The 23,827-nt window shown below is 33.8% G+C and overlaps 1 protein-coding gene across 1 annotated transcript; it reads left to right on the forward strand.

The window, feature by feature from the left end:
- The first annotated feature begins 14,586 nt into the window (after nucleotides 1–14,586).
- LOC148546512 (uncharacterized) lies at nucleotides 14,587–16,299 on the forward strand. Its single transcript, XM_088500479.1, has one exon. The coding sequence runs from the start codon at nucleotides 14,587–14,589 to the stop codon at nucleotides 16,297–16,299; it is 1,713 nt and encodes a 570-aa protein (XP_088356605.1).
- The last annotated feature ends 7,528 nt before the right edge of the window (nucleotides 16,300–23,827 follow it).

Raw genomic sequence — 23,827 nt, forward strand, 5'->3', positions numbered from 1 at the left:
ATTCACATGAAGATGGTATTGCAAACTGTTAGATCGTTCATTCAAACATATTTAGTAAAATACGTTAAACGATCATGTGAAGGTATCTTTATGAGAGTATTCACCTTATCATAATACTGTGAACAAATACGACTAAATTATTGGTTATATTGCGAATAAATACCCTCTTTACTCTCTAATAATACAATGGAGCAACAAAATATTTACAGAACATGAAAGCTAGTATATTTTGCATGAGATAGATACATAGAAGATTCAAGTTATTTTGAATAAGTAGTTAGTATTTAGATTATTTTGTTCTAACCTAGAAACACAAAATATGGAAGAAGGGCCCAAAAATCTTTGTAAGCAGAATGTCATATGCATGATGGTAAACTTTTTTGCACTTATCCTCGTTAACTTTGATGCCAATATATAAGTTGCCTTTTTGACTGGTCATCTCCAATGTCTTGGCCTTTACAACAACATTCCCTCCTAATATCCCCCACTACTACTAATAACTAATAACTAAATTAATTATTCTTTTCTTTTATATATTTGGAATGTGGATCCATCTATGTTTGTCCCTTGCTAGTTGAGGGATCCAAGGTGCAGATGAGATGCTATGATTGTGTGTCACAATTATACACTGATTATTGGAGGGTTTTAGATCCGAGAAATCCCTTACTTTCATGCAAAAATTCTCTCTTGCAACATAAAGAAGCTACGTAGTGGCCATAGTTATTAATAAGAATCTATTTTGTATCTTACAAATATTAATATTTGGGTTTTCTTTTATTTATCAATATAAAAGTCATTTTAGTATTTTTTTTAATAAGTATTTAAAAAGTTTGCAAAAATACCATAATTCTAATAACAAAATAATAAAATGTTATCTGTTATATTTGTTTATTTACATATATCATGTTTCATACATTTTTCGATTCTAATATATACTTTATCCTGATTGTTAATTTAATGGCTAATTTTATTGTACACATAGTATTATTGTAGAATAATTGGTATGAATTTTCTTAAACTTTTTCCATTTAGAAAAAATAAAAGAAAAGAACTCAAAAGAGGGTGGTCTTCTTCACATATAATAAAGGCAACACAACACAAGCCGTTTGAGCTTTATTGTAATTTTTTTAATTTTTAATTTTATTTTTATATCTCTCTTCTCTTTGCTAAAGACTGCAAAAGCTCAATGTGTGGAAACTTTGTCTCCATGCCAATCCTCAAATGCCACTATCTCCCTTGCCTCAAAAGTTTGGGGTGTTAGGGTGACAAAAGAAACTGAAACATTATTCAAAGCATCAAAATAAAGCATATAGAAAAAAAATATATAAATAAAAATAAATAGATATAAATAAAGTTGCAGTGCCTTTGCAAAGTATGAACATACATTTTGAATGCTTTTAGAGCATTAAATGAGCCCTAAAAAGAATACAATTAAGTGGGGTCTTGCTTTTCAAATTCTCTTTTGCTTTTTACCCCCTCCTTCTTTTTTTCTTTCTCCGATTTGTAATGATTTCTAGATCATGTTTTCGTAAGATTTTTTAAAACGACTAGCAAGCAAGATCGATATATATTGGAGTCTTTAAAGAACCTTTTCGCCGTCGATCGATCCGGATGAGTACTACCATGAAAAGTTTCAAATTATAGACCCCAAAATTTAAATTAAAACATTATATTATATACATGATCATGACGATGCCATTATATTTACAAATTAAAGAGTTTAAATAATTGGAGATTATTGGATCAACAGAATTCATCACCCTCAACTTAATTAGGTCGATATGACGATATGGCTTCTAGAAAAAAAAAAAAAAAAAGAACTTAGAATGGTTTGCGGCTATATTAGAAATGAACCATTTTATAGGAATATTTTTATTATTTTTATAACTAATAGTTGTATAAAAGACACATGTCCAAATGTAGTGGTTATTAATTGTCATAGACTGTTAATAATTACCAAAAGAAAGTATTTAAATATCTTTTTAATGGTTACTTAATTATAAAAAAAATATTAACAATATTTATTGACGTTTAGTTATTATTGATCATAAAACATAAGTGTCAATAAAGTAGGTAGACAAAAAAATAGCCAGAACTTGTCTTATTTAATACTAATTAATTATCGCAACAATTAATGAATGCTAAATAAGCCAAGTTATGACTGGACTGATTTTCTTTGGTTACCAAATATTTCTGTAAAAATATTATTAATAAAAATATTTTTAACAATGAAGTGGCTATCAAAAATAGTTAAAATACTCTTATTAATCTGTTTTCTGACAAAATTAAATAGATAAAATATATTTTTTTATTGTTAATGTTAATGTTTGTTATTATTTTTAAGGGTTTTGTTATTCTATATTCTGAGGATATAGGTTAAGAATATCATAAAAAAATATTTTAATATTATTTATTATTTTTATGTATTGAAAATATAAAAAAATTATTTTTACAATAAGTAATATTAAAATATTTTTTTATAATATGCTTAATTAACCTATATCTTTAGGACACGGAATAGTAAAAATCTATTTTTAAATATTTCTAGTTTCATTAAATTTTATCATTAGTATTTTTTATTCTTTTATTTTTATACCTAGTATTTTTTACTCGTGTCAAAATTACTTTTAAATGTTTTTATTTTGTCTCTAATATTTTAGATAGAATTAATGTTTATAAGATAATTCTGACACAAATTGAAACATTAGAAATAAAATGGAATGGAATTAAAGGTTAAAAGTATTGTAAAAAAATTATATATATTAGAAACAAAAAAATATATTTTAACTTACTAATTTTTTTATTAATAAACTTTTTTTGTTTTTTTATAATATCTCTCGTTTCGATAAACTAAAGATTAATTTATCACAGATTTAATTTTCATTCAAAAATTTGCTGTTAGTGAATAAATTGTTACCATAACTATTTTAATTGGCCATCAAAATTATTGCTTATTTTTCATTGTACAGTTTGCAATAAAGCATGAATTTTTTTCAGCTAACGTTGAGAATAATTTGATAGAGAAATTAAGGATTCTGATTCAGGATGGAAATCATGTATTAGATTCAATTAATTTTATAATTAAATACTTATGATGGATGGTTCAAATTATTAAAAAAAAAGAAAAAAGGATCCAACGTTTACCCTTTTAGTTTCCAGAATATATATATTCGGAGAACATAGCCACACAGAAGAGACAATATATAAGAACTCATTTTTATTAAAATAAAATATATAGATATAGCACTAGGTAAGTAGGTATGCATGATTGGAACATTGCGAATTTTAACATGATAACACTACATCATTTTGTATTTTTGTGTATGTATATATATAAACCCTAAAAACTTATCTAGCTACTCTATCTCGTTTATGGACATGGTGGCCAATATAATTAAATAGTTAATTAATTAATTATTGCACATACTATTAATTATAATTATTACTCTAAGCACGATCATATCATAGGCACTGTATATATAGCAGTGTTTTGGATCAGAGTTCCTTGGATCTAACACGTTCTTGATTATATATAATATTTTATTATTTTATGAGTTCGTAGCAGCAGTCTGAATTGGACTACTGATTCATTTTTAATGTTTTATTCTTTTCAATTTTCACCTTATAATTAATTATTGGTTGATCCTATAAAGATTTAGTCTACAAAAGCCTCTTTCTCTTGTCGGCTTATATTATCATCATCATGGGGATTAATTCACTCATATGTTCCTCTTCCCCAAAACAACCTTGTCATTGCAATATTATCTATAAAATATACAAATTAATTAGAATGAGAAAATTAAAAGGAAAAAAGAAAAAAAAAAGAGATTATATGTCCAAAGGAAGAAATCAAATATTAACTTATGATATTAATATAGGTAGGGACAAATAAATTTCATAAGGATGAAAAGAAGATCCAAATTTGATGTAAAATAAAAAAAAGTAAATTAAATATTTAAAATATAAAATTGTGATAAAATTTAATTGTAAAATTTTTAAATTTAATATAAATTTTATAAAATTAATTAATTTATTTAAAATTATAATATCAAAAAATTTTAAAGATTAAATTGAGATTTTAGCTATGATTTATACATGCTGAAGATTGTTGCTGTTGTTGTTTGATGGAATTAATGCATGTTTGAGAATTCAAAAATATTATTTGTACATCAAAATTAGTTATTAAAATTAGTCATCAATATATTTATATATAAATATATATGTAGTTTAATTTATTTTTAATGTATATTTATATTTTAATATATATTTTATACTAATAATTGATTTTAATAACTGATTTTAGTGTACACCTAATATAATTTTCAAGACTTATGACTATTTTTAATTTTTTTATTTAAAGCTAAGATTACAAAGTGGTTATTAGTGTTAATCTTGGCGTAATTGGGTACAGTGCTCGAGGGTCGGAATTGTCTTATGGTGACAATTGCCGGTAAAATGCAAATTAAAGCCCCACTTTGTTATTAAATAATAATAATTCATAATTAATGGTTTATTGGTACTGATACAGTGGGTTGCTTGAGAACCGCTATAGATAAGTAGAAAACACATGGTTGCTTTTTTGTTATTGACAGTGGCGGAACTTGAAACAAAATTTTGGAGGACCAGATAAAGGATAATTGTCAACATATTTTTAATATGGATTCTATTTAAGATAAATTCGTCTAATCTCATCTCTCTTGTTTGGATAATATTGCCAAATTTAAAGCCGTTTTTCAAGGTCTCGTTCCAAAAAATTAAGGTTAAACTCATCAGATGTAACTTTTTGAACTTTTAAAGGTTGTATTTCATTTTTTTCGTAATTCATTAAAGTAGAAGAACTATCTACAGGTGTTGATATTGTAAAAGTTATATGTTCTCCTTCTTAAATATTAGCCTTCCTCTTAAAAAATGCATCAATTTTTTAATTTTTTATTATTATTTTATATAAAATTTGAATATATATCCTATAAAATATGTAAGGAAGAATTTAGAAGGACAAATATTAAAATTTATAATATTTATTGAATTATTTTTTATTATATAAAAAATTAAATTAAATAAAAAGTAAAATATAAAATAATATTAAATTAAATAAATAAAAAATATCTAATTTTTTATATTTGAACTTAAAGATAGAGGAAGTGTTGCTTATTGAACTTATTGGATACTTTAAGTCATAGTAAAATATTTAAGTCAATTGAACTATTTTTTATCTTTTGAAAAAGTACTACTAATTTTTTTATAAAAAGTTTGAGGGGACCATGACCTCCCCTTGTCTCAACTAAGCTCCACCCCTGCTTATAGAGTAGGAATATAAATAAAACATGAGGACATTAATATACATAATTATTCAAATTTACTAATTGTACTGAAAAATCTAGCTCTCTCTAGAACCAACTACTCTAGATGAGCCGATTAAGGATTATATATATAGTTATTATTTAAATTTAAATTTTGAGTTGATTTGTTTAGTTAGATTAATTAGATTTAGATTTTATGTTTATTATTTTGTTATTCTATCAGTTATGAATGGATAATTCTCCGCATCCAAGCAATTTTAACATCTAAGTTCATTCAAGTGATTTGAGTTACGCATTTTTTTTTTCCGTTTTTTTCTTCCTTTGTACTTCTTCTTCTTCTTCTTCTTCTTCTTCTTCTTCTTCTTCTTCTTCTTCTTCACTCTGAATGCTACATCTTCTTCTTCTTCTCCTCCCTTTTTATTATTTTTCAATTTTGTTACTGTCGTTACCAACAACACCTCCTCCTCTTGCTCCTATTGGAATTTCGTCTCCTCCTTCTTTTTCATCCTTCTCCTCCATCATCATTATCATCATCATCATAATCATCATCGTTATCGTCATCGTCTTCTTCTAATACGCATAGTCGTTATCGTTATCATCGAATTTTTGTCATATTAATGATATTGTCTGATCCAAAATTAATTTGAATATATTTTTGTTCAAAATTGACTTGTTTCTAAATTCGAATTTATATAATGGATAATTTTTTGTTCATTTGGTATTTATACAATGATTTCATTTTGATAATATTTTCGGTTTTGAAATTATTTAATGACATCACAACAGAGAATCAGAATTAATAAAGATGTTAGCAAAATGTTGGTGTTGTTGGTGATGATGATAATGATGATGGAGGAGGAAGAAGAAAAAGAAGGAGAAGATAAAAGAAATTCAAATAAAAAAAGAAACAGAAAAAGCAGGAGAAGGAGGAGGAGAAGAAGATGGATGTGGTGGTACGGTGGTGGTGATGATGACGATAATATAAAAAAGATGAAGAAAAAGGAGGAGGAAGAGGAGGATGAGGAGGAGAAAGAAGAAAAAGACTGTTAAGAATGTGGGAAGTTGTTAGAGGAAGAGAGAAAAAGAAGTTTCTAGAGAACATAGTAAGAAAGAAAGATGAAATATTAATGAAATGAAATTGGCAATCGGTTACTGATTCTGTTAGTTGTCTAGCTATTTATATTGGCTGTGACAAAGCGAGGTGTATCTGGACATTGAGCCCAATCAGAATCTGCAAACCCAGAGAGTCTGAGTTCTGAGAATGCTGCAAAGAATAAGCCAGAGGCTGGTGCAGACTTGATGTACTTGAGGATACGAATTGCAGCTTGCAAATGAGAATCTGTTGGTTTGTCGAGGGATTCACTGAGCTTGCCTACGGCGAAACTGATGCCTGGCCGTGTATTTGTTAGGTACACCAAATGCCCAATAAGTCTTCTATACTGCTTAACATCTGTGAGAGGGGAACCAAATTCTTTTGAAAGCTTCAGGGTATATTCGATAGGGGTGGAGGCTGGTTTGGCACCCAATAAGCCACATTCTTCCAAAAGATCTAAGGCATACTTCCTTTGATAAAGACTAATGCCAGCTTTAGTTCTTGCAACCTCGAAGCCAAGGAAATATTTGAGATTACCAAGGTCCTTGATCTTGAATTGAACATCAATGATGGTTTGATTGATTGAATTTCGGTTAGATCATTGCCGACCAATACTAAATCATTGATATAAGCAAGTATGACAGTAAAGGAAGAATTAGCAGCCGACTTGGTGAAAAGGGAATAGTCATTCTTTGATTGTTTGTAACCATGAGTGAGAAGAACTGAACATAACTTGAGATTCCATTGTCGTCTTGCTTGCTTGAGTCCATAGAGGGACTTGTTAAGCTTGCACACTGGGTCAGGAGATGAGATGGGTAACCCTGGTGGAGGTTGCATGTACACTATTTCCTTTTCAAATCGCCATATAAGAAGGCAGTGTTTATGTCAAGTTGGTGGCAGTGCCAACCATACATGGCAGTGAGGGCCAAGACTAGTCTTACAGTGGTGATTTTAACCACAGGACTAAATGTATCCAAATAATCCAAATCATAGCATTGAGTGTAGCCTTTCGCCACTAATCTTGCCTTATATTGCTCCACTGAACCATCAGGATTGAATTTCACTTTGAAAACCCAACGGCTTCCGATTACCTTCTTGCCATGTGGTAAAGGGGTAAGAGACTTAGTCTGTTCAAGGGCCAAGAGTTCTGCACTAATAGCCTTCCTCCAACAATCTTCTCTAACAGTATCCTCATATGTTTTTGGTTCATCAACAGTAGTAATAGCAAGAGAAAAAGAGAGTTGAGTAGAGGATAATGAAGAGTAAGACACAGAATTAGAAATAGGATATTTACAATTAGATGATTGTACAGATTGTTGAGTAGTGATGCTATTTGTACATTGAAAATCTTTTAGATACATTGGAGGCCTCTTGACTCTAGTAGACCTTCTAAGATGAGATGATTTATCTATATGTTCTACAAGATTATGCTCTAAGGAATGCACTGGCAGTGATGGAAAGTTATTTTCTATGGAATGCAGTGATATTAATGGAGGAAGAGGGGAAACATTGTTAAGAGAAATGATAGGATGTACACTTGTGTGATTTCAGATTGTGTAAAAGGTAAATGTGTGTATGGATCATGTGTGAAGAGATCATCCCAATGAACAGAGGGGTTCGGCATAGCATGCATAGTAGGCGAAGGTGCTTCTGAATTGTCTTTTGAAATAAAAGGAAATACATACTCATAGAAGAAAACATTTCTCGAAAGAAAAAAATTGTCTTGTTTTTAAATCATATAGGAAAAAACCTTTGACACCTTCTTTATAACCCAAAAAACAGCATTTAGTTGCTTTTGCATCTAATTTCTTTCGATTATGAGTTAAAGTGGAAGCAAAAGCTAGGCATCCAAAAATTTTGAGATGAGCTAAATCAGGTAATCGTCCATGTAATTTTTCAAATGGAGACACATTTTGAATAATTGGACTTGGAATTCGATTGATCAAATGCACAGCATGGGAGATAGCAAGATGCCAAAAACATTTAGGAACATGAGACTGAAATAAGAATGATTTAGTTACTGCAAGAATGTGCTGGTGTTTTCTCTCAACAACTCCATTTTGTTGAAGAGTTTCCACACATGAATTTTGGTGTAAAATTCCTTTTGAAGCATAAAAATCAAAAAGGTTAAATTCCGGACCGTTGTCAGATCTTATACATTTTATTGACTTTAAAAACTGATTTTCAATCATTTTTGTGAAATTTTGCAGTAAACTAGAGACTTCAGATTTTGTCTTCATGAATGTTATCCAAGTAAAACGGCTATGATCATCTACTATGGTTAAGAAATACTTATAATCAGAAATGGATGTAATAGAAATTGGTCCCCAAATATTTACATGTATAAGGTCAAATACAGACTGTGTAACAGAATTTCTTATTGGAAAAGAAATTTTCTTTTGCTTAGCTAAATGGCAGGATTTACAAGGTGAATTGCCATTATCACAATCAATAAAAAGGAAAACTTTCTTCATAGTTTCTAAAATAGAATTGCTTAGATGCCCCAATCTTCTATGCCAAATTTGACTGCTTTTGGCTCGTGATGATGATGCATGTGTGTTTATATGATTCTGTGTGTTTGGTGATGAACGAGAGACCTCAGTGTGTGTTTTTGTATGACCGAGCGCATATAATCCGTCATTACTCTCAGCTGTGCCAATCATCTTCAATAGATGATGGTTCCAACTCTGACAGAATTTGTGAGAGATGAGAAATAGACAATTTAGTGATGAAGTGACTTTAGAATCTGACATCAAATTAAACTTGAATGATGGTATATAAAAGACATTTGTAATGTATAAATATTGAGAAAAATAGACTGTTCCGGCAATTTTTGTAACAACTGTGGACCCATCAGGTAAGTGTACTGAGACTGAAGTGATGTTAGTGAATGAATGAAAGAAATCAAGTGAAAAACATACATGATCTGTGGCACCTGTGTCTATAATCCAGGCACCAGATTTGAGAAATTTTTTATTAACAAATAACGAGACAACAAGAATAGTACCTTGAGTGATATTGAGATTCTTGGGTTGTTGTGCAGAAATTTTATTGATTGTGGATGATGGTGGTGTGAACTGTTGAAGAAGTGACATTAATGCATTCCTTTAGTCATTGGTCAGGCTATAAGCTGAGCTCTCACCCTCTTTAACATTGGCATTTTGTGAATCACTGGTTTTATCAACTTCATCAATGAATGTGTTGTTGGCAGCACCATTTGTGTCTATTATATGTCCAGTTTTTCCACCAAAGGAGCAATGTTTGGTGTTGTAACCTCTTCCTTGACCTCTCCCTCTGTCTGTAGTGCCCCCTCTACCCCTACCTCTGCCTCTATTGGAGTTTTGACTTTGTGTTGCAGCGTACAAAATCTTGGAATCTTGTAAATCAAGTGAGGGGTTGAATTGGCGTTCTTGCTGAGTTAACATGGAAAAAATGGTGTCAATATCGGGGAGGGGTTTTAGCAACATGATTTGAGTCTTGGTTGTGGAAAATTGTTCATTGAGACCTCGGAGGAATCTTGTTATGTAGTCTTCATTTCTGTAAAAACGCATTACTCCTAACCCACAATTACAATCACTGGTGCTTGTGGTACACAAAGGGATTGGTCTGAAATTGTCAATTTCTTCTCAAAGACCCTTCATTTTTGTGAAATAGGATGTGATGTTAAGATCAACTTGCTTAGCGTTGTACAATTTATCTTCATACAGTTCAAACATATGATAGAGATCACCTTGGTAATATCTTCTTTGCAGATCATTCTATAAATCAGATGCATCATTCCTCCATATCACACTTTGAAGTATATCTTGAGATAGGGACAGATTTAACCATGAGAGAATAAATGTATTACAGCGATCCCAAGCAGTGAATAAGGGATCAGAAATTTCAGGCCTGGGGAGAGAACCGTCAATAAAAGGGATCTTGTTCTTCAATTTCAAGACTAGCCATATAGATCGAGACCATGTAGTGTAGTTCTGAGAATTGAATCGAAAGGAAATGATATGGTTTCCTGGACTCTCACCTGGATGAAGAAAATATGGATTGTTAGGATCAGCCGAAGGATGTATTGAAGGTTGATTCAACCGATTATGAAGTTGAGTGATCTGAAGAAGCAATTGAGACAGAGTATTGAGATCGACATTTGGAGTAGCATTGCCGAGATCACCTTGTTGAGAATCCATGAGAGAAACCACGAAGAAAAGAAATTGGAAGCAGTGGTATAAAAGGCACAAAAAAAAAAAAGAACCAAGAACTGAAAAAGAATGAAGAGTAATCAATGAATCTTGAAATGTGAGATTCAGAACTTCTCCTCCTTAACTCGCTGATTGGAACGCTGTCGTGGAAAGAACCAAGCAGCTCTCATCAGTCTCTATGGTGTGAGTTTAGGAGAAGAGGAAGAAGAAGATGGTAAAGAATGCCATGGATCTGAAGGCGATGATACCATGTTACGAATGTGGGAAGTTGTTAGAGGAAGAGAGAAAAAGAAGTTTCCAGAAAACACAGTAAAAAAGAAAGATGAAAGATGAATGAAATGAAATTGACAATCAGTTACTGATTCTGTTAGTTGCCTAGCTATTTATATTAGCTATGACTAACAAGTTCATTACAAGAAAAGCTTAACTAATCAATTTGATAATCATCTAAATAATATATTATTAATTGCTAATCATACTCTAGTTAAATCACGTAAGGAGTCAGATAATAAAGACAAAGCCCCCCACAGTGTAAACTAAATAACTTAGTTGTTTGATTGCATAAATCGCTTAAATATATAACAAAACTCGTTATGAATATAACTACTTTCCATCAGAGTTATAACCTATTTATTTATATATAATAAATTAAAATTACCATATGCATGGTCAAATTTATTATCGTGTATTTTTCTATGAATATATTATTTAATTTATTTTTTTGTATTTTAATATATACCCTATACGAATTTGACGTGTAAACGTGTGATAATAAAATTATCATCTAATAATATAGCTCAATATTTAAGTTCAGCCAATTTTTTATTCAAAATATTTTTATTCTGTGAACTTTTTAGTTTTTAAATTATTGGTGTGTTACATGCTCACATGTATGTGTATAATTTGTTCTAGATGAACTTTTAATGCAACTCTAGCTAATTAACTAATTGATTAATTAAGTAGGGTTCAAGAGTTTTTCTTTTTAACTGAAAGCAATCATGTTTGATGAATTGGAACTTAAATCCCATGGCCGCACATATATATTTCTTTCATTATTGATTACTTTATATTTAGAATTCAAGCTTGATTGAGATTATTACGAAATTATAAGAGAAATGAGGATATGTGATCTTCCACAGATTAATCATGCATTAGTAGTAAAATTTAAGTTCTTAGCTTTGCCAAAAAGAAAATAAAAACAAAAAGCATCTTCTCATATTTTTTTTTAGTTGCTAGAGTATCCACGAAATAGAGTTAACAAATTTTGTTTTTTCAACTTGACTCAACACGAGAGTTAATTGGGTAAGTTGAGCTAAACTTGTAGATTCAATATACATATATAAAAGAAAAATAAAATAAAAAAATACAGAGAATAATAATGCTAACCTTACTTTGAATTACTACATATATACTTGAGAAGTTGAGAAGTTTTATTTAATTATTTGCATGTGCATGAAAAACAAATCGAAAATTTTATCAAGAAGGTTGCATGAAACGGCATGCTTATTATTAGGGATAGCAACTGGAGAGGGCGGGGGCAGGGGCGGAGGATATTTTTTCGTTCTTTATTTTTGTTCCTAAATTTGTTCTCTGTCTCCGTCTTAAATTCTGTTGTAAAAGAATATTGTCTCTTTATCCTCATTTTTTGTGGATTTTTATTTTTTGTGGGGTCTCATTTTTCATCTTTTTATATTGATCATTTATATAAAAATTGTTATAATGAAAAATAAAAAAATATTATTACAATATATAAGAACACAGTCATACAACAGTAAAAAAAAAAAAGAATGCTGCAATAAGAGTCAATGAGGCGATGATCGGGTGATGACATGATGAGCACCGAGCAAAAATGGTAAGGGGTATGGTTGTGACACTATGGGAGATTGGAATTTGCGAATTCTGGCCTTCTGGAGTAACTGGAGAGAATATTAGCATTATAGAGAGGAGAGAAGACACTTGAAATTAGGGTTAGGTTTTCTAATATATATATATATAATATGTGAAATGATTAAAAAAATTATATTCAAAATAAATTATTAATAGTATTTAAGTAAGTTTAATAATTTAGAGATTAGAGGGGACGGGGCGAGAATTCTCGCTCGGATTCTAACGTTTGATGAGTTTGGAAAACTCTAAACTAAATTGATGATGATCAAACATTATTAACAGCAAAATTATTCAGCTAATCTTGGTTAATGTGTTAATTAAAATAATTTTGTTGTGCAGGATTAATATTGGGCCGAAAACAAATTTATTGTGCTAGCCCAATTTACACTCAGCCTTGGTTTTAATAACAAAAAATGAATGTGGCTGATTTAATGTTACTTGGGCCAAATAATTTTGATTGCTCCAAACCCAAGTGTGTTACATGCTTTCCATTTGTTTTATGCATGCTCCAAGTTTTATCAGGAAAGCAAATGTTATTAATGGGCCAAGATCAAATATTGTTGCAATCAAGCCCATATGTTATAAGAGTTCCTCATGCATGATCCGAAACCAAAGAAGGAAGAAAGCAAAATTGCTTTCAACGGATCCAAAGATTCATACATTAGATGGATTCCAAAATTCATTTAATTGCAATGTATTGCATGGGAACTATGAGAGAGAACATGAGTGACTTTGATTTGATGGACATTATTGAAGCTACACGTTACTCAGTAAAGGGAAGTAAACATTTACTTTGCTTTATCAAACCACTTTAGTTAATGTCCATATTCTCTTTCTTCTCTCACACAACTCTTTCTCTCTTCGGTCATTACTCAGGAAATATTGGCAGCCATGGAAGCAAAAGTAAGCTACCGAGATGAAGAGAAAGCAAGCCTAAAGACCATCACAATGATGGCAAGAAAACATACTAAAATAAAAATGAGCTGTGGCTAAGATATTCACCAAATGTGGTTAGATTTGGTGAGGATATCTTGAGTCTTTCATGCTCAAAATGGAAGAAGAAGATTCGGCCAGCTGGAGGAGATTCTTGAAGCATGGCTTGTCTTCGATTCTGCTCAACCACCACAGGAAGTAGCTAGAGTGGCGAAGTGATGGTTGAAGGCAGAGATTGAAGCAGATGAAGTCATCATCATCATGAAGCATCAAGGGCCAGAATTTCATCTTGGAGAGCAAGCCAAGGATGGAGAGCTCGGATTGATGAAGGGTGATGATCAAGAAAGGACTAGAGTTAATTGCATGTTGGTTAATGCATGGTTATCTCTTCTCTCTCTATGTGGCCGAACCGGTTTTGTTGAAGGAGGAAGAAGTTAGTTCGGTTTTGGCTTCAATAAGTGGAGGCTCCCCTCTTCTATATTAAGGGTGGACAGCCATTGTTTGAAGCAAGGAGAAATATTGAGAGTGCAAGGCACAGTGTTCTCAGAGCTACCTGAGCTAACAGTTTTCTCTTCTCCTTCAATGTATTCAGTTTTGTATTTTTCTGTTTAATTTTGTCATGTCTTGAGTCTCATGGTAAAAGGCAAACAGTGAGGTTTGTAATGAAAAAGCCATAGAGCGGAAAAAGGCAGAGAGTGCAAAATTAAAAGAAAAAGCCATAGATGTCTTAGAGTTCCTTTGTTCATCTATGTTGTGTTTCATGATTCTGTGGGAATCCCCTTGTAAGTTGGGTTAGCACTTTACAAGTTGTAATATGTTTGATTATAGTGAAATTCCATCATTGTTGTGATGGAGACTGGATGTAGGCTGCACTGCACTTAGCAGCCGAACCAGGATATATCTTGGTGTAATTTTCTTCCTCTCCTACTCCATTTCTGTTCTCTACTACACAGGAGCAAAAACAAAAAATGTCTCGTGCCAAGTGACGAGACAAAATGAAAATGTCTCGTGGCTAAGGACGAGCTAAAAACAGAAAAGTCTCCTCTGAATCCAGCAAGTGTTAGCAAGCAAAAAGGGGCTAAGATTCAACCCCCCCTTCTCTTAGCCACTGAAACCATCAATTGGTATCAGAGCTTGGTCTCAAAGAGATCAAGCTTTGCAGCTTGGAGTAAAGATCCTCATGGCAGAAAACAGTGGCGCAAATGTGGTGTCTTATAATCTAACTGAAGGACAATCAAGCAACAGACCCCCTCTTTTCAATGGGAAAAACTATACCTATTGGAAGGAGAGGATGAAGATATTCGTACAAGCAGTGGATTACAGACTTTGGAAGATTATCCTCGAAGGGCCTAAATTTCCAACTACCACAAGTGCAGAAGGAGTTGTTTCTATCAAACCAGAAGCAAGATGGACCGAGAAAGATAGGAAGAAGGTGGAGTTAAATGCCAAGGCAATAAATCTGCTCAATTGTGCTATCAGCTTTGAGGAGTACCGACGGGTATCAAGATGCACAACGGCAAAGGAAATCTGGGACAAATTGCAAATCACCCATGAAGGAACCACCATTGTCAAGAAGACTCGGGCAGATATGCTAAACAGAGAATATGAAACGTTTGCAATGAAGGAAGGAGAGTCCATTGATGAAATGTTTGAACGTTTCAATGCTATCATTGTTGGCTTAGATGCTCTGGGAATTACACATTCTGATTCTGTGCTAGTGAGAAGAGTGTTGAGATGTCTCACAAAAGAGTGGGAAACTAAAGCCTTAATTATTTCTGAGAGCAGTAGCTTAGACTCTATGACTCTTGATGATTTGAGAGGAAATCTTCTTGCTTTTGAAAATACCTATTTGAAAAAAGATACAAAAAAGAAAGGAATTGCATTTTCTTCTATGACTAACCCCCTGGATGATGAATCCAGTGATAACTCTTCTGAAAATGAGTTTGTTTTATTTGCAAAAAAATTCAGGAAAATGGCTAAGCTCAGAGGCAAAGGCAGCAGCACAAGGAAAGTGAAGAAAGACCTCAGCAAGGTAACTTGCTACAATTGCAAGGAAATGGGGCATTTCAAATCTGATTGTCCCAAGCTGAAGAAGGAGGAAAAGCCAAAAAGAGGAAAGAAGAAAGGACTGATGGCCACATGGGAAGACTTGGAGAATGATTCTGATGATGATGATGAAGAAACCGAGACCAAGTCACAAACATGTCTCATGGCAGACCACATAGATCAGGTAGTCTTTCATAACCCTAATACTGAAGATCTCCATCTTATGATAGACCACCTTTCTGAAAAAATAAGATGTTTTCTGCTGGAAAATCAAGAACTTGAACAGCAAATTACCATTCTTAAGGCCGAAAACAGTTTTCTAAAAGAAAAAGTGAGAGAGGCCGAAACTGCTTGTGATCTTGTTGAAGAAAATAAGCAGTTAAGAGCCCAAGTTAGGAGCTGTGAAAGTAACCATTGTGTTCTTGCATATGTGGACTGTTTTAAACAAAATGAAGAGTTGCTTAAAAAGGTTAAAAGACTTGAGGAAGACTTGGCCAAATTTACACAAAGTTCTGAAAGTTTAAATCACATCTTGGCTAGTCAAAAACCTCTTTATGATAAGGCTGGGTTGGGGTTTCATAAATCTGAAAATTCACATTTTGAAAATATTGCTTCATCTTCTAATGACACAAGATTTCAAGATCCCACCTACTTTAACAAAAAGGCAACTCCAAGGTTTTGTAGACTATGCAATCGGAATGGACACTTTCCCATTCAATGCTTTTTCGGTGAAAGAATGGTTGGTGACAAAGTTTATAAAATTGTTTTTGATTACAATGGCTTAGGACATAGAAGATGGTTTAACGTAAAAGGATCCAAAAAGATTTGGATACCTAAGGTTACTTAAGCATTGTTTTGTAGGTGTGCCTAGCATCTAAAAGGAAGGAAAATGTGTGGTATATGGACAGCGGATGCTCTAGGCATATGACCGGAAAGGCAACCTTCTTCATAAAGCTTGATGACTATGATGGAGGACTTGTCACTTTCGGTGATGATGCAAAAGGAAAAATTGTGGCTGTTGGAAAAGTTGGTAAAAACTTTTCTTCTTGTATAAATGATGTTCTCCTTGTACATGGCTTGAAACATAATTTGCTTAGTGTTAGTCAACTTTGTGATTTGGGTTTTGAAGTTATTTTTAAGAAATCTGTTTGTTTAGTTGTGTGTGAAAAAACTGGGAATGTTCTTCTTGAAGCTAAAAGATGCAACAATGTGTATGGATTAACTCTTGAGGATTTAAAGGAACAAAATGTAACATGCTTCACATCTTTTGAATCTGAAAAATGGCTTTGGCATAGAAAGTTGGGACATGCTAGCATGTATCAAATTTCTAAGCTAGTCAAAAGAAATTTGGTTAGAGGAATCCCAAACATCAAGTTTGATAAGGATCTTACTTGTGACGCTTGTCAATTAGGCAAACAAGTAAAATCCTCTTTTAAATCAAAAGATGGAATCTCAACCAAACGGCCATTGGAAATGTTACATATTGATCTTTTTGGTCCTACTAGAACTCAAAGTTTAGGAGGTAAACATTATGGTCTTGTGGTGGTAGATGATTACTCTAGATTTGGTTGGGTACTTTTCCTTGCTCATAAGAATGATGCCTTTCATGCTTTTTCCACCCTTTGTAAGAAAATTCAAAATGAAAAGGATTTGAAAATTGCCCATTTAAGAAGTGATCATGGAAGAGAATTTGAAAATCAAGATTTTGAAAAATTCTGTGATGACTTGGGGATCTCTCATAATTTTTCATGCCCTAGAACCCCCCAACAAAATGGGGTGGTTGAAAGAAGGAATAGAAGCCTTCAAGAAATGACTAGGGCTATGTTATGTGAGAGTGAAATTCCTAAATTCTTATGGGCTGAAGCTGTGAACACAGCATGTTATATTTTGAATAGAACAATCATTAGAAAAGGGTTAAAGAAAACACCTTATGAGCTATGGAAAGGAACCCCTCCAAATCTTAAGTATTTTCATGTTTTTGGATGCAAATGTTTTGTGCTTAATAATAAAGAAAACCTTGGAAAGTTTGATCCAAAATCCTATGAAGGAATGTTTGTTGGATATTCCACCACAAGCAAGGCCTATAGAGTTTATCTCAAGGAGCATAGGACAATAGAGGAATCCATACATGTTACTTTTTGTGATTCTAACTTAATTCCCAGTATTGTGAAGGATATTGATTCAGATTGTGAAGAGGCTGGAACAAGTAAAGAAAATCCCAAATCTGTTCAAATTGAAGAATCTGTCAGCCCGGTTTTGTCTCGTCAGATTGGAGGAGACATTTCCATTTTGTCTCCTGAACAGGCACGAGCAACTGAAACAGTGAGACCACCAGAAGTTCATCAAAGCTCTACACCTGTCCGAAAGCCTAGAGAATGGAAGTCTATGAGAGGTTACCCTCATGATTTCATCATTGGTGATCCTTCTCATGGCGTAACTACAAGATCCTCCACCAAAAGGCAAACCGAACCTAGCAATCTTGCTCTCTTGTCACAAATAGAGCCCAACAATGTCAAACAAGCTCTTGAGGATCCATCATGGGTTAAAGCAATGCAAGAAGAGCTTGCTCAATTTGACAAGAATGAGGTTTGGACTCTAGTACCTCATCCGGATGGTAAGAAAGTTACCGGTACTAAGTGGGTATTTAAAAATAAACTTGGTGAGGATGGACAAGTTGTTCGTAACAAGGCTAAATTAGTGGCCCAAGGTTACGATCAAGAAGAGGGTATAGATTTTGATGAGTCTTTTGCTCCGGTAGCTAGAATGGAAGCAATTAGATTGCTTCTTGCCTATGCCGCCCATAAAGGTTTCAAAATGTTTCAAATGGATGTTAAGTGTGCTTTCCTTAATGGCTTTATTGATAGAAAAGTGTATGTGGCACAACCCCCCGGTTTTGAACAAAAGGAGTTTCCAAATCATGTTTTCAAATTAACTAAGACTCTTTATGGTCTTAGACAAGCTCCAAGAGCTTGGTATGAAAGGCTTAGTGCCTTCTTGTTGGAAAATCAATTTCAAAGGGGTACCACCGACACTACTTTATTTATCAAAGCATCTAATGATGACATACTTCTTGTTCAAGTTTATGTTGATGACATTGTATTTGGATCGGCAAACATTTCCTTGTGTGAAGAGTTTGGAAAACTCATGACTAGTGAGTTTGAAATGAGTTTAATGGGAGAGCTTACCTTCTTTCTTGGCCTCCAAATTAAACAAACTCCTAGTGGTACTTTTATTTACCAAGGAAAGTATGCAAAAGAACTTATCAAAAAGTTTGGCCTAGAAAATTCCAAAGCAATGAGTACACCAATGCATCCCAACACAAAACTTGAAAAGGATGATGATGGTCAAGATGTGGATGAAACAAGGTATAGAGGAATGATAGGTTCACTCATGTACCTTACCTCCTCTAGACCGGATATTGTTCAAAGTGTGGGTGTATGTTCAAGATTTCAATCTCACCCAAAAGAATCCCATCTTACGGCTGTTAAACGCATCATTAGATACATTAAGGGAACTTGTGATTATGGCTTGTGGTATCCTAAATCTGATGAATTTTGTGCAGTAGGGTTTTGTGATGCAGATTATGCGGGAGATAGAGTGGATAGAAGAAGCACGTCCGGCATGTGTTGCTTCCTTGGAAGCTCACTCAATATGTGGTCAAGCAAGAAACAAGCCACAGTGGCTTTATCCACAGCTGAAGCAGAATACATTTCCGCATCTGCATGTTGCACTCAACTAATTTGGTTAAAAACACAATTAGAAGATTACAAATTAAAAATCAATAGTATACCCTTATTTTGTGACAATATGAGTGCTATAAACATCTCAAAAAATCCTGTTCTGCACTCAAGAACAAAGCACATTGAAATTAAATATCATTTCATTAGAGAACATGTGCAAAAGGGAACTATTGATATTCAATTTGTAAAATCTGAAGACCAAATTGCTGATATTTTTACAAAACCACTCTGTGAAGACAGATTCTGTACCTTGAGAAAAAGTTTGGGAATGTTTGATTTAAGTTTCATTGAAAATTTGTGAATTTTTTAACTCTGTTCAGTTTTGTCTCGTAGGTTTGGACGAGATAAAAACGCAAGCTTGATGGAGGAGCTCTGTTCAGGGGGAGGCAACACAGATTTAAATTCTCCTGGCCCCGTTTAATAAATTCTGACCCCACCATGGCAGTTTAGTTAGTTATTCCTTCCTTGAAAAATAAAATCACAAAATCTCTTAGATTGTCTTTTCAAATCTAGTTGGAAGATACATGTTGTCAAATCATATCTTTTCCTTCCAACTAAATCCCTTGATTCAAGGAAAAACTCCCTCTTTATCACTTTTTGAAACTCCCATTTGGATAATAACCGTGCCATTATGGTCATTAACCTCCCATCATCTCTCTCCAATCCTCATTTATTGCACCTCTAACCTCCTTTCATCCTTCTCTCATTCGGCCCTCACCCCTTCATATTCAACCCATCATTCATCCACCATGAAAAAGAAAACCGCTGTTAGGCGAAGTAGCCGAACCCCCATTCCAAAAAACCCACCTTTCTCATCACCTCCAACCCATACACATATCCATCTCCATTCTACCTCATCCTCTACTCAGTCACCTCCCTCCAAGAAAACCGAAACCATGCGCCGAAAGGTTATTGCTCAAAAAACCTCAGGGAGAGGCAAGACAGGGAAGAACAAGCAACCAAATGTTGAAGAAGATGAAGAAGAATCACAGACTACTCCACCTCCATCACCACCAAAAAGATCTACCCCTCATGCAAAAAGCTCTCACAAGAAACAGAAAACCTTTGCTCTGCATGACACAAGCGAATCCCCCAATCTGGAATCTCTAGAGTTCAAAAACAAATTCCACAAAACTCATTCACATTTTGATCCTTCTCGCTTCCACTCATGTGCATTCTATGAATTTCACAAAGACGTTCTTCTGCAGCGCCATCTCTGCCCCTCTTACTTGGTGAACCTTCCAAATCTTGCCACCAAAGGAATGAACTTTTCGTCTCTGTTTGATGCTCTGAAATGGACTCCTCTGACTCACATTCAGAAATTGGTATACCCGGGGCTGGTCCGGGAATTTTATGCAAACATGCGTTTGATTGGTGGGTCAATCCACTCTTACGTCAAGCGTGTTTACATAACCCTCACCCCTCAAACCATTGGTGCTGCTCTTGGGTATGAAGATGATGGACCAAAGGTTTATATGGTTGATAAATGGGATGATCAAGTGGGAGTTACTCAACAAACTGTCATGCAACACATCTGTGCCAACCTGTCCGGGCTTGATGGATTAATCCCAACTCACAAATCCCTCGGCCCAGAGAACTCTCTGTTACACCGTATCATCACTCATATCATCACTCCTCAAAGTGGTTCTCATCATAGAGTAACAGTTTCTGATTCTATCATCCTCTTTGCTCTTATTACTTCCACTCCAATTTCATTTGCTTATATTATGACACGTCATATGTGGGAAGCAGTAAGAAGCACAAAAAAGGCTAATCTTCCTTATGGCATGTTTCTTACATGTATATTTGAATATTTTAAGGTTGATTTGTCTAATGAATCTGTTGAGAACAAAGTGTCACAGATTAAAGGAGGAGGAGTCTCGAACAAGAAAAGCAAGCAGTCTGTTGCCTCCGAACCCTCTCTAAGCGATTTGGAAAGCCACCCTGAACCCTCAAAGGTCACGGCATCCATCAGGGAGGCTCTCAGTGAATTCCGCAACATGTCCAAATTGATGCTTAAGTCAAGCAAGGCTGCCCGGAAACTGGCATATGCAAATGAGAAAGCCTGGAAGAAATGCTATGAAAGGGTCGGTTTCATGATTCAAACTTTTGATGATGAAATGGGAACAGGAGATTCTGAAGATGATTCTGGTTCTGAGTTCAATGTTTCTGATGATTAGTGACTATTCCTCTACTTTTATTTGATATTGGCAATAATAGGCTCAATCCTTCTTTTGTTTTTTGTAAAGGCATGACTTGATACTCCCTGCCGTATGATACTCTGAACAATTACTGCTTTGTTATAAATATTATGTATTGCTCATGTCTCTTGTTGCAGGTCTTTATGCCCCTTGATGCCAAAAGGGGGAGGAAATTTAGATTCCAAAATTGAAATTGGAATAAAACAGGGGCTGGAAAAACAGGGGACAAGGGCTGAAATTTTCAAATTGAAAATTCATGATTATCCTTGTTCAAAGAATGCATTTGCTCTATTATAATCCCTGCTGAATGAACTGCATTTGGCACTTGGATTATAATGATGTTTGATATATTGTGATGCCTGGCTAATGGTTCATATTTGACAAACTTGTTGGTTTAAAAAATTTATTTTTGGCAGTTCCTCTAAACTGTGATATCTAAACATCTGCCATGTTTTGTTGTACTAATATGTGTTTCAAAAATATTTTCCTATTTTGAATGACATTGCTCTGATATCTGGACTGGAAAATGTTTGAAAACTTTCTGAACAACACTGGTTTGTGTTATGTTTATATGTGTATGTTTGAGCAGATAATCAATTTATTGATAACAAATGAATTTTGATTATCATCACATTCTGCTCATAAATCAAGCATTCAACATTTCAAAATAAAACATGTTGAATAACATTGTTACTTGAAGCTTGATCCAATTGTTACAGGTTAAGTGCTTCCCTTGATAAAAATAGCACATATTAAGGGGGAGCCATGTGACAATTTGAAAGGGGAAGAAATTCAATCTTCAAAGGGAGTATTCTTTACTCTATCTTTAAATTTCTTTCCATTTCAATTTTAATAATGTTTGTCATCAAGGGGGAGATTGATGAGTTTGGAAAACTCTAAACTAAATTGATGATGATCAAACATTATTAACAGCAAAATTATTAAGCTAATCTTGGTTAATGTGTTAATTAAAATAATTTTGTTGTGCAGGATTAATATTGGGCCGAAAACAAATTTATTGTGCTAGCCCAATTTACACTCAGCCTTGGTTTTAATAACAAAAAATGAATGTGGCTGATTTAATGTTACTTGGGCCAAATAATTTTGATTGCTCCAAGCCCAAGTGTGTTACATGCTTTCCATTTGTTTTATGCATGCTCCAAGTTTTATCAGGAAAGCAAATGTTATTAATGGGCCAAGATCAAATATTGTTGCAATCAAGCCCATATGTTATAAGAGTTCCTCATGCATGATCCGAAACCAAAGAAGGAAGAAAGCAAAATTGCTTTCAACGGATCCAAAGATTCATACATTAGATGGATTCCAAAATTCATTTAATTGCAATGTATTGCATGGGAACTATGAGAGAGAACATGAGTGACTTTGATTTGATGGACATTATTGAAGCTACACGTTACTCAGTAAAGGGAAGTAAACATTTACTTTGCTTTATCAAACCACTTTAGTTAATGTCCATATTCTCTTTCTTCTCTCTCACAACTCTTTCTCTCTTCGGTCATTACTCAGGAAATATTGGCAGCCATGGAAGCAAAAGTAAGCTTCCGAGATGAAGAGAAAGCAAGCCTAAAGACCATCACAATGATGGCAAGAAAACATACTAAAATAAAAATGAGCTGTGGCTAAGATATTCATCAAATGTGGTTAGATTTGGTGAGGATATCTTGAGTCTTTCATGCTCAAAATGGAAGAAGAAGATTCGGCCAGCTGGAGGAGATTCTTGAAGCATGGCTTGTCTTCGATTCTGCTCAACCACCACAGGAAGTAGCTAGAGTGGCGAAGTGATGGTTGAAGGCAGAGATTGAAGCAGATGAAGTCATCATCATCATGAAGCATCAAGGGCCAGAATTTCATCTTGGAGAGCAAGCCAAGGATGGAGAGCTCGGATTGATGAAGGGTGATGATCAAGAAAGGACTAGAGGTAATTGCATGTTGGTTAATGCATGGTTATCTCTTCTCTCTCTATGTGGCCGAACCGGTTTTGTTGAAGGAGGAAGAAGTTAGTTCGGTTTTGGCTTCAATAAGTGGAGGCTCCCCTCTTCTATATTAAGGGTGGACAGCCATTGTTTGAAGCAAGGAGAAATATTGAGAGTGCAAGGCACAGTGTTCTCAGAGCTACCTGAGCTAACAGTTTTCTCTTCTCCTTCAATGTATTCAGTTTTGTATTTTTCTGTTTAATTTTGTCATGTCTTGAGTCTCATGGTAAAAGGCAAACAGTGAGGTTTGTAATGAAAAAGCCATAGAGCGGAAAAAGGCAGAGAGTGCAAAATTAAAAGAAAAAGCCATAGATGTCTTAGAGTTCCTTTGTTCATCTATGTTGTGTTTCATGATTCTGTGGGAATCCCCTTGTAAGTTGGGTTAGCACTTTACAAGTTGTAATCTGTTTGATTATAGTGAAATTCCATCATTGTTGTGA

Source organism: Arachis ipaensis, chromosome B9, assembly GCF_059453495.1.
Source record: "Arachis ipaensis isolate K30076 ecotype BB chromosome B9, ASM5945349v1, whole genome shotgun sequence".
Lineage (NCBI taxonomy): Eukaryota > Viridiplantae > Streptophyta > Magnoliopsida > Fabales > Fabaceae > Arachis > Arachis ipaensis.